General features: G+C 40.6%; 2 protein-coding genes across 3 annotated transcripts in view; both read left to right on the forward strand.

The window, feature by feature from the left end:
• The first annotated feature begins 594 nt into the window (after window positions 1–594).
• On the forward strand, window positions 595–2885 carry hoxb1b (homeobox B1b). The gene is made up of 2 exons (XM_055042796.1): window positions 595–1587; window positions 1767–2885. Exons 1-2 carry the CDS (start codon window positions 1065–1067, stop codon window positions 2060–2062), a joined length of 819 nt encoding a protein of 272 aa, XP_054898771.1. The 5' UTR covers window positions 595–1064; the 3' UTR covers window positions 2063–2885.
• Window positions 2886–13507: 10622 nt separating this feature from the next.
• The window catches only part of skap1 (src kinase associated phosphoprotein 1), a 40670-nt gene continuing 35811 nt past the window's right edge, over window positions 13508–18366 (forward strand). The window contains exons 1-4 of one of the 2 annotated variants that reach the window (XM_055043251.1): window positions 13508–13745; window positions 15800–15905; window positions 16456–16481; window positions 16564–16692. In XM_055043251.1, the coding sequence (XP_054899226.1) occupies window positions 13706–13745; window positions 15800–15905; window positions 16456–16481; window positions 16564–16692 (301 nt within the window). In that variant the 5' untranslated portion in view covers window positions 13508–13705. The remainder of the gene's footprint in view (window positions 13746–15799; window positions 15906–16455; window positions 16482–16563; window positions 16693–18366) is intronic. The other variant, XM_055043252.1, reaches the window with a different exon arrangement.

Raw genomic sequence — 18366 nt, forward strand, 5'->3', positions numbered from 1 at the left:
CAGAGCAGGGAGGGAGAAAAAAAAAGAGGCTCCGTCTCTGGCTCTTAAACGGGTCTTTGTTTCTTTTATGGCTCAAAATGGACCAAACAAGCTGTCAGCGTTTATAAGGAGTCGTGATGGATCACTGCATTCACTGCGCTGACTGTTTCAGGGACCATGCCTCATTCAGGCTCCGTCCTGCGAGTCTGGAAAGCACAAAGATGTAGCCTGGGATCCCGGAGCAAAAAAACAACAAAAAAAACAACAACAACAAAAAAACAACAAAAACAAAAAAATAACAGCAACAAAAAAAAAAAAAAAAAAAAACAAAAAAAAAACAATTGAAATGAAGAATATTACAACAACAAAAAAAATCACTCTGAGAACAACAACAGAAAAATACAAAGCTGTCATCAGTGCATTGGAAGCAAAACATAATATGTGAAACAAACCATCAGATCGTATATGCAGTAAAACCAAATTATATTCAATTGTATTTATTTATTTATCTATTTATTTATTTATTTATGTATTATTAGTGTTTTATTTCATATAATTTTTTCTGAATTATTTTAATTAATAAGATTGTAATTTGTCGAAAATGTACTGCTATTGTCTAAACTGATTATACCCTCGTCTTTTTTTTTTAATCTCTGGAGATGTGGTGCTGTTCTTCTTCTTCTTCTTCTTCTTGGTTTGATCATGATTCATGTTGAGGTTATTTCCCTTTTCTTCTGTTGATGCTCCTCTTTGGTGCGCATGTGTCCTGGTGTTTGCGTCGTTATCAGATAGACGAGCCGCTCTGATTGAGGCGTTTGTCTTGTAAATGCGGCCCTTTGATGGACGAGCCTGCAGACTTGACGGACTGCTGTGGCTCTTATGCCATTGGTGTTTTGGCTGGTCACGTGGTGTGGTCAGGAAGGTGATATGAGGATGGAAGGCAGTTGTTTTTTCTTTTTTCTTTTTTTTTTCTTTCTTTTTACAGCTTTGACACGCTACCTAAGGTCAGGGCACAGGGAGCGACCATTGATGACGGCTCGCTCCCGATCAGGTCTGAGACAGCTCCACCAGGCCCAGGTTCCAGGATGAACTCCTACTTAGACTATCCGGTGTGCAGTCGCGGAGCAAACATTTTCAGCGCAAAAGCCGGACACTCCAATTTAAACCACGGGTACGCGTCGTCCAACTCTTGCGCAACAAGTGATAGTTACGCACCGGACGGGTGTTTGGTGCCACACCAGGCGCCGAGCGTCCCGCTGCACCACCAGCAGCACGCCAGTCTGGACCTGCAGTTCTCAGCGGCTGGAAACCCCGCGTACGGCTCGCCTCTGGAGTACGGACACCACCAGTTCGGCCTCGGTCCCGACCAGGACCGAAGCTTCGCGCACGCACAGGTATCGCCTCTCGGGATGAGCGTGGCTCCTTACCCCGGGGACTGCTGCGGCCCAGGCCAGTACGTGCAGTATCCGGATCAGCGGCAGCAGGAGTACTCAGAGAGTGTTTACAGGAGGCTACCGGCCCAGTGTAGGGAGAATGACCCGGAGCATGTGGAGGAAACTTCTAAAACTTTCGACTGGATGAGAGTGAAGAGGAACCCCCCTAAAACAGGTCGGTGGCTCCTTTCACTGGTGCGCGCAGCCCAAAGCAATGCGTTCAACCCTCACGTTTTCCATTCCGGTCTTCACCTCTCATGCTTCTTCAGCTCCATGACTTCCATGTTTCTCTCCATCCATCAAACCACCCCGTCACCCCCCCCCACCACTCCCTCTCTCCATCTCTCCCCACAGCTGTTCTGTCGGAGTTCGGGGTTCCGGGCCAGCCCAATGCGATCCGCACCAACTTCACCACCAAGCAGCTGACGGAGCTGGAGAAGGAGTTCCACTTCAACAAGTACCTGACACGGGCGCGGCGGGTGGAGGTGGCGGCCAGCCTGGAGCTCAACGAGACCCAAGTGAAGATCTGGTTCCAGAACCGCAGGATGAAGCAGAAGAAGCGGGAGAAGCTCGGCTGCGTCCTGGCCAGCAGCGCTCCACCGGAGAAACCCTCTGAAACCCCGAGCAGCACTGAAGGGGAGAAACTGTAAACTGTGCTGGGACTTTTTCCACGTTGGGTTTCACCATTCCACGGAAAATAAATACTCAGAGTGCTTGTGGACTTGTGAATCCCAGCAGCAACCAGGAGTATGACTGACTGCTGCTTTTCCTCTGAACTGGGTGCTTCTTAAAAACATCGATTTGTTTTTCTATGTTTTTATTTTCACCTCTCCGCCAGGAGCCCATGCAGGCTGTGCTTTGTGTTGTGTCACTGATCTCCTCAGTGTCATTGTTTTGCACTATTTATTTACAGGGTATTTTCCAACACTTGTTCAGATGATATAGCTTAATAAAGACTATAAAATATTACAGAATAACATCGCAGTTTTTGTGTTTGTAAAAGTTGACTATGTCCCCATATTTAGCCTAGTTTGGACCTATCTTTTTGAACAGATTTTTGTAAAGATGCATCAATCTGAGGATTTTTTCCCTGATTGTCTCTGACATGTGATCTGCAAGTCAAATGCTAACAAGATCTGATTTTTTTATTTTATTTGTTTTTTTACACAATTTATTAAACCCGTCGAAGCTCAAAACTCCTGCAACTTTCAACAAACAGCATGCACTTGTGGAGTTCAGTAAAAATCAGATAAAGTTTAGGGACACGCCCTTTAAAAACTGGATTGTGTTGTAATTCCTCAATTTTCTACTGCATTCTGCCTGTGTCTAACATTTTTTTCTCTGTTATGTGTTCATAGGCTTTAGAAAGACAAATGAAAAAAAAATAAATAAAATAATTGGATTTCTGCTTTCCTCTGACAAGAATCCAGAAATCTGTAATGGCCAATAAAAGCCTGATTGGCACATCTCTAATTTGTTGTGTAGATTTTGAATTTATTTGACTCCGACAATGTCAGCTTGCATAATGTGACAAGAGGAATCTCTGAGTGACCTTTTCACCTCAAAATACCTCCAGGGGCTTTAAACATGACAACAAACTCCAGGAAGTCGGGTCTCACTCTTGATTTGTTACCCAAATTCAACTGAGACACTTCTTACCACAAATCCGTTTCTATCCGGCCGAATTTAAGTGAAATGTTATTTTAGAAATAAAAACACACATTTTAAATACGAGCAGTGGCTGCTGTGGCTCCCAGAACATGACCGCCCTGTTTCCTCTCATTGTGAAGGGAGGCACAGTTTCAATATTTGCTCTGGGTGATGGGTTTACGCACACAGTTTCTGCCCCAACAGCTCTGGCCTGTTGATGCCCTTCTTCTCCAATGCTGAGGTTCACTCAGAGTTCAGGCACAAATGAATGCAGAGTCCATCTGTCAAGACGGCAGAGTGGCTCTGGCGAAGCAAACTCCCAAGCTTTTACGCTCTGGATTTTCACAGGTATTGCTTCTAATAGTCGCACTAATAAACTGTTCAGGCGCTTTCCTTTTTTTTTTTTTTTTTTTTTGGGCCACGACCAAGATTGTGTGAACTTTAATCTTTTTAAGGCGTCTGGGAAACGTGCATTTAGGAAATGGAAATCTGCAGTCGTTTGAAATTCATCTGCATGAGCCTGCAGTTCTTTCACAACTGTATTAAAAATTAATTCAGTTCCTGGAATAGAATTTACAGTTGAAATACCATACGAGCCATTACTGTAAATTAGAAGAAGGGCTCAGACGTTTGATGTCGTGCATTTCTTAACAAGGCCTGAAGCCTGCTCATCAGATGAGTCACAAAGCCAGAGGGCAAGTCTGGGGGGTTTGGGGGGGAAGTGACAGATCCAACAACAACAGCAAAAAAAGAAGGAAGGAGTTGGTACAGAAAGCAACTGTGGGACTTCTTTCCAGGGGTGTGATCCCTGCCATCTCTGGAGGTAATACCTCAGCGCTCCCAGCAGGCTCTCCATCTGGAGGTGTCAGAGTCGGTGGCGCAGCCAACACCGAGGAGACAGATGTTCAGCAGGGAGAGAGGAGGAGGAGGAGGAAGAGGATGTTTTTCACCTTCCCATCAGCGCCGGGGCTCCTTGCTTTCTGATGGAGGAGGACGCAGGACGAGGAGAGGAGCGGAGGACGGTAAGAGAAAAGAGCAATCGTCCTCCCCGGCGTACGCCCACAAATAGAACCGCAAACACCCGAATGAGCGGGCGACAACAAAAACCAGCATCTATCTATGTTTGACCTGCACATCTTTATCCGCTCACATGTCCCCCACCCCCTTCTGCCCTCCTCTGCACTTTGAGGTCAGCCTGGTGCTGTTTGTACCCCACGCTGCTTGCAGTTGTTGCAGGCTCTTTTACAAGTCTATTGCCAGGCTCACCTCCGTGGATTTCTACCAGTTCCTCTGTCGCATGTCACTCGGCGGGGTCCCAGAGGCTTCAAAGGAAACTGGATCCAGTATTCATGGCATGACAGGGGGGCTGGTCATCCGAGAGACGCCACGCGGAGGTGATTTTTTTTTAGTGGCAGGTATCAAATGTGGGGTTTTTAGATCAAATCCATTTGTCCTTTTGCAGTCAAATGCGATAAAGTCATGCGGAGTTGGACTTCGTATCACTTCAGAATTTCAATTTGTTTAGTTCATAGCCATTCTAAATAATTGAATTAAATTGGCAAATTAGGAAGAAAAAAGGACGTGATCTACATCAGGAATAAAAGGCGGCAATAAATAATCTAGCAATCTGGATAAAAACAATTGAATTGATAGAATCTAATTGAAATATATTTTTTTAGCTTTCTAAATGTCTTTGATCTCGAAATGTAATGCTTTTTTTTGTCAGATGTTAGATTACATGGAATATCTTTTATTTCCAAGTTTTTGATTGGATAAAGACGTCTGATGAGGTCAACTTAGGACACAAGAAATAAAGAGCTTCTTTCCGTATTCATGAAATTTCTTGCTTGCTTTAATCAAATCTGGACTGACATTTCTTCCTGATATTTTCATCTCTAATTTACCAGTTTAAATCTGTATGTTTCCTGCATACAGCTCTATGAAATAAAGTCTTGTCATCCTCCAAATGCAGCAGAATTTAGCCAAGGAGCAAACTCTTTTAGGGAACAATAAATGTGACACGTTTTATATCCTTGCCAAAATTTTCGCTCTTGAAAAAACTTTTTCTCATTTTGTCACATTGCAAGCTCAAACTTCAGTGTATTCTTGGAGAGCTTGAGAGACAGAGCAATGCAAAGAAACACATAACTGAGAAGAAGAACAAAAATGATCCATGATTTTTAATGGTATTTGCCCCAAAAAAAGGTATTTAAATAAAATTATATACTCGGACCCTTTTTGCCTGAGATCCCTAAATAAAGTTCAGTGCCACAACCTTCCTTTAGAGAAATCACTTAATTATTGTTCACCAGTGTCTAATATAAATCCAGTTGTTCTGTGAAGCCCACAGCATCATGAAGACCAAGGAACACGGTGGACAAGTCAGGAAGGTAATTGGGGAAAAGATTAAACCAAAATTACGTTATAAAATAATAAAGCAACATATCAGAGAGCACTGTTCAATCTGTCATCTGAAAATAAAAAGAAACTCTAGAAAAACATGCCTGAGGACCTGAACTGGGCAATGGACGAAGTCATTCCAGACGTAACCTCAGGGAGTCATGGTAACTCTGGAGGAGCTGCACACACAAACTGGAGGCTAGGAAGGAAGTTGATCTAAATCTAATATAAAAATTCTCCAGTAAGATCCTGGAGGACTTCTGGGCTCTATAGATGTGCACAATGCTGGAAGATATAAAAGACTCACAGCTGAATTCAAATGCACAAGACATTTTTAATATTTGTTTCCACCAAAACTTCTAAAGCTATTACAATTCTTACAATTATGCATGAATTTGTGCGGGCCCATCACATAAAATCCCAAAAGAACACCACACAATGTTACTGCAACATGTGAGAAGGGATATGAATATTTTTGCAAATAATGTGAAAGTCACAAAGTTCAATATTTGGTCATCAAACGAAATATTTACAATAATTAAACTTATTTATTTGACGTTTTCACAGATATTAGTGAGTCTTCCTGAATCCAGTGTGGGTAGAGATGGCACACTTTCTGTTTTTTTTCCCCTTTGTTTTGGCGCTGAGCCTCCTTAAAGTCCAGCCAAGGAGGCTCCTGACAACCATCCCCCATTCGAGTCAGGCTCGATTGGACCTGGAAGCGGCAGCTGACTCGAAGCTCCTGTCTCCTGGATCTCCCCTTGCGACTGGATCCTTTCCCCACTCCATCAGCATGGTAACTGAGAGAGACAAGTGACTTGGCCTGGGTTAACGTCTTAATACTCCCTGGGATTGCCTCCAGGATCCAAATGGCTACCCCTAATAGTTTTCCTCCTCTGCGTCCCTGTCAGACTTCTATGACTGCACACAGTAGGGGGGAAAAAAAATGAATAAATAACAACAAGACTAGCTGAGAAGCAGAGTAACGAAGCAGCACAATGAAATAATGAGGGGTGGTGAAGGAAGGTGTGAGCGTTTTGAAGGGATTCTCCGTGTGGAGAGCCCTGCGCGCTTGGTGTTAAAAGCGGCCTGCTTCCTTTGGAGCCCAGGAGGGGAAAACCAGAACTCAATCAGTGTCACGTCGCATGGTTCAAAGCGGCCAATTCGACGCTGCCAGGAGGTTGAGAAATGCAAGGTGACAGTTCATTTTACCAGTGACAGTGTGTCGGTCTCGCTTGCTGCTTCCACAGTCAATTTCCAGCGAGCAGTGAAGGTTGCTGGAGACAGACAGCGGCTACACCTCCTCCTCCTCCTCCTCTTCATCTTCGCCACCGCCGCTCTCCCATCGACCCTGCTCTGCTTTGTATTCCAATTAACTGGACAGGAGAGGGACGGGGGGGTGGGAGGGGGGGGGAGAGGCAAGCAAAATGCAGACACGTCTTTGCGGTTTCCACCAATACCAATAGTGCTGCGCTTCCCCTTTCTCTTCCCCTCTCTGTTCTCGGGTTGCAGCCGGCCAGTTGTTCAGGGGGGAGCCGTATTCTCACCTCCCTCCAGGGACAATGTCTCGGTCGTGAAAAATAGGTCCCTCTCACACATTCATACATCACGTGTAATAGAGGTGTGTAATCGCTCAGTCGTGTCAAAGCAGTGCGAGCTCTAACTGCCATCCTTAACAGACACCTCAAGTAATGCTGAATTAATATTTTGAAATGGCTCATATATTCTAACATAATAGAATCCGAATGATTTTTCCATTCACAGCGTTCAGGGCTAACATTGATCTGAGCTGTGGTAACAAACCAAGTCAGTCAATTTGAAGCAGGTTGAAGGCTCAGATTTTTGTGTCCTCCATCTATCTATTCTGGGATTTTTCTTTTTTTTTGTCTTTCCTTTACTTTGCTGCAACAAAAGCCTCCTCTCCTTCACACTGACATATGTTTGAGCAATGGGTGGGACGGGGAACGCAATGGTTTAGGGGATATCCGAAAAGTAAACTGCCTCTTTTGATCTGCAAGAGTAGAGCAAACATTTACAACAAATGTAACTAAAAAAAACAAAATTAGTAAATTAATGTCACACTTCAGATTAACCAGTCAGGATTATTTTTTTAAAAGAGCTTTTCACAAATGTTCAAAGAATACACAACACTTGAACTTTTGTTATGAGCTCAAACCTCCAATTATTTCAGTGGGTTTCCAGTGCATAACTGTGAAATTAAAGGAAAATTATTCAGTTTATTTTATTTATTTTTTTTTACCACAAATGATTATTCTTTTAATTTCTGCTTTAACACCTTTCATTTCTCAGTTTATAATTTTTAACATTTCTGATGTTTTCACTGAAAATTGCATTAATTAACTGAATATATTCCTCGCATCATCAATTATGAAGTGGAAGTTAAAAATCTAGAATGTGGTGTACATTCTGTCCCTCTTTCTCTGATACCCCTAAATAAAGTCCAGTGGAATCAGCTGCTGCCAGAGATCAGCTAGTGAGGAGAGTCCACCAGAGGAAAAACTGGTAAAATGCCTCTTCTTATTCCCTTGAGCAATACAAACATTTATGACAGACACATTTAAATAAAGTGTAAATGAGTCACATTCAGAATTAACTGAAGCTTTCCACATGTCAGACTCACTTGCCTTTGTAGTTTTTTTCTTCAAAATAAAGACAAACAGATCTTTTAAAGACAGGCACGAGTGCTTTATTTGTCCCTCTGGACTGCAGAAGGGTCCCTGCCTATCTGGAGAATGCAGCGTGGTGTTTTTGAATGCGTGTGTGCGCGTGTGTGTTGCAGGACAGGATGCACATATGATGCCCTGAGGATCCTCCTGTCTCTCTCTCTCTCTCTTTTTCTCTCTCTCTCTCCTGGTGCTATCAGATCAGAGAGACCTGCCATCCCTCCCCATGCTGCAATGCAAATGAAAAGGAATGCGCTGATAAAAGGCCAGATCCCAGAGATGAAGAGGGCAGAAGGAGGACAGAGGCATTCGGGGCGGGCGGCGGGGGAAGAGCCTCTCGGGGAGATGAGAGGTGGCTGAGGAGTCAGTGTTGGTAGTAGTGGGAGATCACAGCCGCGCTCCCCCTCAGCAGCGTTTGATACAGGGCTTTTGTCGCTCTTTCAGTGGCGCATTGTTGGGTGGTGTAATCCCCGTCGGATTACAAAGAGCTTCCCTTTTCTTATGTGGGGGCCAGCCCAGCAGGCAGGTGGCTGGGGCTCTGTGGAGCTGTCAAGGGGAGGGAACCTCTTTTCCAGGGGAGGGGACCCCAGTTCCTCTTACCTTCACAGGGGCTTTTTGCTGTGAGGCCAGTCAGGCACAGGTCAGCGTGGGGACAATCCCGACATGCGATTCAAACTCACCCTGACCCCTTGGCTTCCTGTTGGGAAGTGACAAGGAAGGAGGCCTTCATGAGACAGCCTTCTACATAAAAAAAACTCCCTACAAAATAAGTCAAACATCACATTTTTATCTTAATTATGAAGAAGCGTCCTCGATAAGTTGTCTGTTGATGTATTAAGTCTTGCACTCCACAAATCTGTCATTTAAGGTAGGCTAATGTAAAGGCCATAAAAACTCAGAAATGCCATAAATTATAAAGGGCATACAGATAACATAGAAAAATACGCTCTGCTTCGATTAGACATTCACTGGATTTTTGGACTTCCATACAAAACAGCTTGATGTGAACAGGAAAACCTGCTAGATTCTCCAGCAGAACAATAGCACTAAGCCTACAGACAGAGCTGCAATCGTATGATTTAGGATTTAGCAGATTAAAGTTTAAGGTTGTGATGTCAAAAAAAAAAAAATAAAATAAAAATGAACAGGCTTAACGGCTGTATGTTTACATTTACAAGGCACTGACTATTATTTAAGTGATCACTTTTTTGCTACATGCATCCATCAGTGATTGATACACACTGCCAACGTCAGCAGAGAAGGATTGAGACTTATTTACTTGATTGCTTTCTTTCCTGTGTTTCAGTAATACACGATCAATAAAACAATAGCCTGGGCCACCGGTTCTGCTGTTATGGACTGCTTCCACGACCACTGCCTCCTCTGCAAGGGTCAAATGTGTGTTTAAAAACCCAGGCTGGCTCAATTCATTGCAGTTCAGCCTCCAGTAGTAATCGTAACTATTAATCCACACCCTGTCAAGTGCAGTGAGGAACCACTTTGGTGGCGGTGCATTTATGTGTCGTCTGAAACATCCCTGTCACTTTTATTTCTGTTGAATTTGAGGATGCACAAAATTTAAGTCGCAGGAGTCAGGATTAATTAAACCCACTCAGAAAAGATATTGGGTTTACTTATAAGATAAGCTTTAACTGTGCAATATTTACAACAATTGCATCATAAATCATGGATTGTTACACAGTTTACTAATGTAGAAACATCATCCTGGTATTTATTTCTTATATTTAATCTGAGGCAGCTCTATATTGCATAACTCTATTTAATCCTTATGAGAAAACATGTTGAAATTTCAGATACACCATTCTGCTGTTTCTTTAAACAAATTATTGTCATTCACTGTATAATACACATGTAAATCTAATTGTATTTTTAATTACTTCCCCAAGTAATTCAAATCTAGCAACGCACTATTGAATGCCTTATATTTTAGTAGGGTTGTTTTTCAACTCTTTAAGTATCTTATAACATTTTCCAAACCAAATGTATGCAGCAGAGTTTTAAATGTTAACTGAAGAAATTTAATCCAGTAAAACTATGAGTAGCACAAACAACAGGAAACCTTTAAAATTATTCAACATCTGTACATTTTTGTTGGTTCTGATCTTTTAAATATTGGCAGCTGTTTATGTAAAATGAATATTAAAATAGCATTTTTAGATGCTATTTTATAAAGGTTAACCTAAGGTATTTCCTAGCAGTTTAAAACGTGATACAAAGTGCTGGACTTTAACTATCCTTTGTAATAATACTATTAATATTATACTAATATAAATAACAAGTGTTGCAGCCAAAGACATACTAAGGATTGTTATGATATTAAAGTTATTACTATAAAGATTATCTTTATTGTAACAGTAATTGCATGTGATGCGGTGTTTCACAATTTGACAACTTTTGAGAACCTGTGCACTTGAATGCAGCAAACGGACATTGTGATGTAACTAATGTGCTTTTTTATTGTCATTGTAAATGTTTTTTTTTTAATTTGACCTTTATTTATATAAATGGTCTTATTGACGATCAAGACCTCATTTACAAGAAAGACCTGCTTTGATCAAACTGTCGAATGATTGAAAAGAGTCAAACTGTATCATCGTCACTGGTTTATTCAGGATCACCAAACTTCCAGCATGGACTTCATCATAAAGTCACCTGGACTACCTGAGACTGACGCTCTTTTATGATGTCATCACAGGTGGCCATTTGTAGTTTTTAACGGCGCGTAACATTAACACCACATATTTAATCACTCTTAAACTTCCGATACTCAGGGCTCTGAAGGCTCCAATGGCAACCAAATGTCAACGATTTCTCCTGATCCATCCATGGGGTCCTTCACAATGACCCCATGTGATTACCAGCAACTGGTAATCACCAGTAATCACATTGCTGGTAATCAGCACATTGCTGATTACCAGCAATGTGCTGGTAATCACATTGCTGGTAATGTGATTACCAGCAACTGGTAATCACATGGTTTTTAATCCACACACCTTGCCCTCGAGTAAGTTTGCTGAGAGCTCTTGCTCTGTGGCGGGAATTGCTCTGTGGCGGGAATCATATCTCTCTGCACCTTTTATCCTTCTCTCCTCTTCTTTTTGAGCAACAATCTTGCTGTTTGGAAGAACTGGCCTCAACAGAGATGACACTGTTGGTGCCGTTGTGCAAAGTCAGTTCAACTTTTACTGAAGTTTCACAAATCAGATAAAAGTTTCACAAATCAACAAACATGGTTTTAAAAGCTCTTCTCTTAGAGCAGAATAACCCCGAATAGCCCAGGTTTGAAGAGTCTAGGTGTTGTAGTTTTTACACTACAGTCAATTGAAGATGCTGAAGGTCGTGAGAAAAATTAGGTGGAATCGCCCTTTAGCCATTTCCCGAATGGGAAGCTGGGATTGGAGACGAACTTGAGCGTCGAGAAATAAAAATGTAAAAAAATCTATTTTCAAAAATAGTATGTATTTTTAGTCTACCTCGAGGTGAAAACAATTCAACTTATTCTGAATATAAGCTTTCAAAGAAGAACGTCGTTTACCGTCATTAGTCAACAAGCTAACTATAGCTAATCAAACCAAGCTAACTAGCTAACCGCCCAGCTAATATTAGCATAAAAGTGCAATTCAGCGGATATTATCCGCTTCTGCCAGGTCAAATGTGACGAATTAAGTTGGAGTGAAGTAAGTATAATAACGCCAAGATACTGTTTATTTTCTAACTGGTGACGAGATGGTAAAAAGTGTTTCCTAATGGTGTCACTAAACCAAAATGACAAAACCGTTACTCGTTTAAGCTGGAGCTGCTAATTGTCAACGGGAGTTAAAGTTCAATGTAATTAAAATGATCCACTACATATTAGCAAACTGTAAAAGTACTGAGTGTTGTCAACAAAGGTTGTAGGAAGTTACTAGGAAAAGGTCAGTAACATGATATATGTGAAACAATCCCACATTGATTGTGTTGTCAATTCATCTCAAGAACTTAACAATACCATTAAGAAGCTGATTTATGTCAGTCAATGCGTTTTGTTTTATTGATTAATGACACACCAGGGGATGCATTTTAAAGTGTTTGTTAATTTTAATGGCTATGATTTGGAGGTAGTGAAACAATAATAACAATAATAATATATATATAAAAAAAACCAGACATGCATATGTGCATTAAAAATATATTTTAAATCCAGAAATGTTAGCCCCACTAAAAGTTATGACTGTGGCTGTGTGCAGTTTGTCTAGGCTCATTTTGGGTCACCATTTATTCGGAAGGCTTGATGTATGTAGTCTACTGAATGAATGAGTGATCACCAGCCAGCTTTTGAGATAAACTGTTGCATGTTTGTGGATGTACACAACTACACAAAAAACAGAATGAAACATGTAAAATGGCAGACCAAATATGTAACATTTTTGAATTGCGATCAGTGTCTGCACAGAATCAGTTCAAATGCGGCAAATGGTCCCTGAATGGCACTTTGGACATCCCTGATCAAAATGAGAAAAAACGAATGCTTGAAATACACCACTCTCTGTGGAGTGAACTTTACAATGAGATTTGAATTAATTTAAATGAACCTGACTACTAAATTAAAAATATGTTGTTTTGTTTTTTTATGGGCCACATTTCATAATAAGCTCATTCTGAAACTCCATGGCAATCACTGTCATCCATTAAAGATTTACTGTAGCAGTCACCTTCCTGAAATAATGGCCTGAATAATTTTTGTGATGTTATTTTTTTACCTAAAAAATCTTTATGCATTAAAAAATGCTGTTGTTGTTGCCAAAATCACTTTTGGCAAAAAATGTCTTAGGCCAGTGTAGGAAGGTGACGATACACAACTGCAATTTGATAGATTGTACAGCTTTGATTCTAGCACACGAATGTCCGTTAATGCAACCCATCGATCATTTCTCTGGTTATATGTTTCAGGTAGTTGTCCTGCTAAAGAACACTAGTTATTAATTAGGTATTTTTCTCCTGTTGTAATTTGCTTCCAGAAAACCAATGGTGGAAAATATGAAAATGCTTTTACCGCTGCAGTTCCTCAGAACCACCACCAGGAAATCTGGTTTGAGTATTTAGTCTTTAAAAGACAGTTTTACATTTTGAGTTCCCATTAGGTACACATATGTACATATTTCTGTTTACTCTTAAGCAATCACAAACAACAGGCAAGAGTTTTACAGCGCTGTAATGTAGAAACCTTTTCTCACTATGAATCAGACCTTCGTATGTCTCTTCTGGGTAACCAAAATGCAGAGGAAGTCTGTGCACCTGCTCCTCCCCATGTGCAAATCTAGATGCATGCACGGAAGTCTAGTTTCAGTGCAGGAGGACTCAGGTGGTTAGCTGATGTGCCAGTTGATGGTTTGAGTCTTTCTGCCAGGACCAGGCTGTCGTTCCTCGGGGGAGCTGTAGCAGCATGTCAGAAGTTAGATGAAGCTAGGCAGCTTTTTGGGGTAAAGTCATCAAGGATTTGAAAGACAGAACAGGAGTATTGATTCAACTAGTGCACATCGCATTTCGGGAAAACCAGGGATGGGTACAATCCCACACGAGATCCGGAGACTCTTGGATGGTAACGTCTTCATTTCCTGTTAAAATATATTCCGTCACCAACCTCGTTTCTATTTAAATCGAATTGTTGAAGAGTACAGTATGAGGAGGTAGAATTATTTCAACAACAACTTGATTTTCTTTTTTAGTGTTTTGTTCAAAGAGAGTTCAATGAATTTGAGAGGGACTTCCTTTGACAGAAGCTTTTTCTTCACCAGAAGCAGACTCAGTATCAAAGTTTTACCATCAAGTTCACCTTTCAATTTCAGCCGTCACATACAGTAAGCGGTCCCCATAAAGCTGGTATTCACTACATTTGCATGTGGTGCAAGCTAGCAGGAGCAGTGCTCTTGGGGGTCATTTGCATGTGTTAGTTTATTTGTGTAACGTGGGGAGGAGGATATAAAAAAATTGAATCGAGATAAATGATCTGGACCGACCTGTTTGACTTCATCATCATAAAGAAGAGTCTTGTGTGTATTTGTGATGCAACTTTCCAGGTCAAAGCTGGTTTTAATACAACAGAGAAAGAAACTGGTTCTGGTTTTCTCCCCTATTTAAGCAACATGAAACGTAGCTAAGTACAGCTAATATTGGCCTCTCAGGTAACGATGTGCTCAAAATCCTTAACTCAGTGGAGACTTGGGGAAGCCACTCTTCCCACTGCAGCCTGTGGACAGATGAACTGGGGTTCACATTGGGCATTGTTTGTCACTGTTTCAGTTGTTAAATTTTTTTACAATAATTTCTCCGACTCCAGATACTAGCAAGTTTACAAAAGTTGCTTTTTTTTCTTGTAGCAGTTTCTTGATTTATGAAGAACCACACGTACCGTTTTTGACATATTTTCTTGTTTGTCCTATTTTGAAGTGTGGGTGGGGGAAATTAGCCTAAGTGTTACAATCACATTTATATCTAAGAAAGTCAAGAAGCGATAGATTACAAAATAAGTAATTTATTACTGAGATTAACTTGAAAAATTAAGGAGAACCCCTAAACATATAATCTCTTTAGAATAATTCTTTAGGACAACTAGAATTATCGGTCCTCTGTGGGGATTTGGCTTAAAACAGTAACTTTTTTTTTTTCTGATAAATATAGTTAAAATAAGGATCGCATTTTTCATTTTTTTGAGCGTGAAATTATGCTAGTCGTTTTGTGGCTTTTCACATTTTTACTAGGTTGACAATAGAGGTGGAAGGCTTTGTGCTCTACTGGGAAAGCAATCTAACACTAAAATTAATATTCCAAACAAAATGGAAAGAATTGGGGATTATGCTATAAATTAGACTGATCATTACCCGAAAATTAATGGATGCAGTACTTGTGTAACGAAGATCTGCCTGGACTGAAATATGTGTTAGATAATTGTGTAAAAGACACATTGATGAAGCATAAGAGTAAAGTCTGAAGCTTGTATAGTCATTAAGAAACTCTGACCAGCTAAGATGTTTCAAGACCAAAACAAACTTCAGCAAGATGTCAACCAGAACCACGTTGCTATCATGTTGTGAAGTGGAAGAAAATGAATCCAGAGTTTTAAGTTCTTTACAAATGAAAGATGTGTTTTTGTATCCGAACCACTTGAATCACTTCTCTGTTCACTTAGAACCACTTTCTGCTGCAGTTAAAGCTGCAGATCTTTTTGGTATGTTTCAGAAAGACTTTCACATCAAAAGTGAAACATTTTTATTAATCTTTCTTCAGTGAATAGTTCAGGCTCAGTCAGATTAAGCAGTGTCTATAACACCAATTTTCAAGTGGTGGTGTTTTTTGGGAATTTCTTCTTCTATTGATGTGTTGACCTCTGTGGAACATTCAAAATGTGTAATATTGATTTAAACTCCAGGTAAAGGCTCTGACTAATAACATCTGACCTGAATCAACTAACCAGATTGTTATCTCTATGTAAAAACAGGCAAATACCCATAATGTACTTTGCAGCAAGTTTTGCTGAGCCTCTGCTACCTTTGAACATTCTCTTAGAAAAACGATGTTGCACTTTTAAAATAGTCCAATGTTGTTCCAAACGTGGCTCTCCTTACACACTTTTTCTAATGTTTCTGTGCTCCGCAGACTGCGAGTTGTTTGTGACGGAGATCCTTGAGGATGAAGACCTGAGTGAAAGCGCCGCGGAGACGCGGAAGGTCCTGCTGAATAACTTCCTGGTCGTTCATGCAAGGTAGCCTTATACATCCTGAAATTATCCAATACTAGAGGCGCAGACACTGAGCCGCTGAAGTGTGACGATGTAACTTCACGGCACCATTACTGAACATTTGCTGTTAATGCAGAAAGAAAATTGTGACTCGGGCAGCAATTGCTTTGAATACAGTCTGAATTAGAAAGAACTCGTTTAATCTAATGACACCAACATCAACCCCCCGTTCTTATTTACTTTTGCTAAAGAGCTCATGCAACAATTCCTGTTTTTAATCTGCTCTTTGAATCTTGTTTTTGCTTTAATGTACATTCTCCTGGAACATCACGAGTTTCACAAAAAGTGAAACTCTTGCAAGAACTCTGCTAGCTGACTCCGGATGCTTGTGTTGTCTGCACTGCAGGGGAAAAGGCTTCAGCTGTGTTACAGAAAGCCTGTGGCTTTTTGGGGCACAGAACAGGAAGCAATAATTTCTGAAGTTGTGCTTCTGCCGTGCTTTACAAAATATAAAAAGCACAATTTACAAAACAGACCTTTGATTTGAAGTTTTTTTTCTTTAATTTTTTTTCAGGCTTCCTCAGGAATTCCCAGCAAGATGTGAGTAAAATGTTAATCCCTATCATTAAAATGTTTCTACTCTACATGGCGCTTTGTCTTATTTTTCACACGCGATGCTCAGTTGACTCCAGGGACGATGAGGGCTCTGATGACAACCGCAGCTCCAGTCTCGGACGTTCTGCCCCTTCAGACGACGCCTCAGTGTCGGACTACCAGGATGATGGAGTCCCAGAGTGTGAGTCCACAATAGGTCTGGTTCTGACTCGTTTTAAGTGTCTTGGTGTGTGAGAGGCATGAACTCAAAAGACCTTTATTTTCTTATCTTAGTTAAAAATAATAAATTTGAGCAGTAGCAATCAATTCTGGCCCTAAAATAGTCATGCAGCTGAATAAGTTAGTTTACATAAAGCTAACTTAATTAAGCAATTTAATTAAAATTTTTTTTAAATATTATGCAGTAATGGACTACACTAGTCATTTTCATTAGTTTTATGTAATATGAAATATCCCTTAGAAACTAAATTCTGAGTATCTGTTACATGGGTTTAGTTTCACAACAGACGCTCAGGTGTGATGAGTGCCAGACCCGTAGAACCAAGAAATCATTTCAGTCAAACCTGTTTGACAACTAGAAGTAAAATACATAAACAACGTCATCTGTACACGCCTAGCCCTGGGGAAAAGGGTTGTAGAGTTATTTTCAAGGCTTTGGGTCTCCACAGAACTACAGTGAGAGCTGTTATGAATAAACAGAGAAAACATGGAACAGATGAGCCTTTCCAGAACCAAACTACTCCAAGAATAAATCAGGAGGTCTCAAAAGAACCCAGAACCACAGCTTTAGCAATGCAGGCATCAGTTGAGGCCAGTTAAGGTTAATGTTTGTTTCAATAATGAGAAAAAGACAGGTCAAAATGGCCTCATGGGAAAGTTTTAAGACCAAAGACTTTTGTATTCTATGCTGACCACATAGAATACAAAGGTCCAGCTGAGAGTTTCTTCAAAAGATCTCTACAATCCCCAAGGCGTTTGGGAAAATATTCTGTGGACTGATGAGACAAAAGGGGAACTTTAGGTGTTGATAGCCGTCTCATCTGGAGTAAAATTAACATACTCATGCTAAGAGTCAAACATAGTGGTGGTAGTGTGATGATCTGGGGCTGCTTCAAGGTGATTTTCTGCAGTTGGTTGGATCGATGTAACTAAAAGATGCTGAAGGTCTGTCTGTTCATGACCATGCACTCAGTTATACTGGAGTTATGCAGCAGTGATCCAAGGCTCACCAACAAGTCTACCTCTGAATGGCTTTACAACGGCCTAGTCAATGCCCGGTCTTAAATCTGCATGAGATGCTGTGAAATCAGTTTGAACAGGCTGTTCATGCTGGGAATCTCTTCAGCATTGCTGAACGTAAATAATTCAGCAGCTTTTCTCCACGGCGCTGCCAGTTTTTGATATAGTTGACTTTAGCTGCTGCTGCTAAGAGCAGCACAACCAGTTGTTAGGTTTAGGTTGCAGTTGTTTTCTTCACATTTGGACATGTCCATTTGGATAGCTTTTTTTTCCCCTCAAAAAAGATTTAACTTTAAAAATGCAGTTTAGAAGCGACTTTTAATGAACATTTCACAAATTTAAGTTTGACAAAAACTGCAAAAAAATGCATAGATCGGAAATTTTAACACGATGTGCCACAATGATGCACTACACACAGGAAAGTACACTGGATTTTGAGTTTGGTCCTCAAAAAAAAAGATAGATAAGAAATACAAAACAAACACTTTATTTCAATACCACATTCTCAGTTATTTTCAATTGAATTATATAGCAGGATTTTCTAATTCATAGAGGTACAACCTACATAATTAGTGTAAAAGTGTTTTCACTAGAAAAGCTACAAATTGAATTTGAAGAAGGAAGGGCTCTC

The sequence above is a fragment of the Poeciliopsis prolifica genome, unplaced genomic scaffold (genome assembly GCF_027474105.1).
Source record: "Poeciliopsis prolifica strain line A6 unplaced genomic scaffold, Auburn_PproV2 SCAFFOLD018, whole genome shotgun sequence".
In the NCBI taxonomy this organism is placed as follows: Eukaryota; Metazoa; Chordata; class Actinopteri; order Cyprinodontiformes; family Poeciliidae; genus Poeciliopsis; species Poeciliopsis prolifica.

What these genes read in the sequence shown, in the direction of transcription:
- hoxb1b (XM_055042796.1), top strand. Translation starts at nt 1,065, where the DNA reads ATGAACTCCTACTTAGACTATCCGGTGTGCAGTCGCGGAGCAAACATT. An exon ending in GAGGAACCCCCCTAAAACAG is followed by an intron (nt 1,588 to 1,766) that starts GTCGGTGGCTCC and finishes CTCTCCCCACAG; the next exon opens with CTGTTCTGTCGGAGTTCGGG.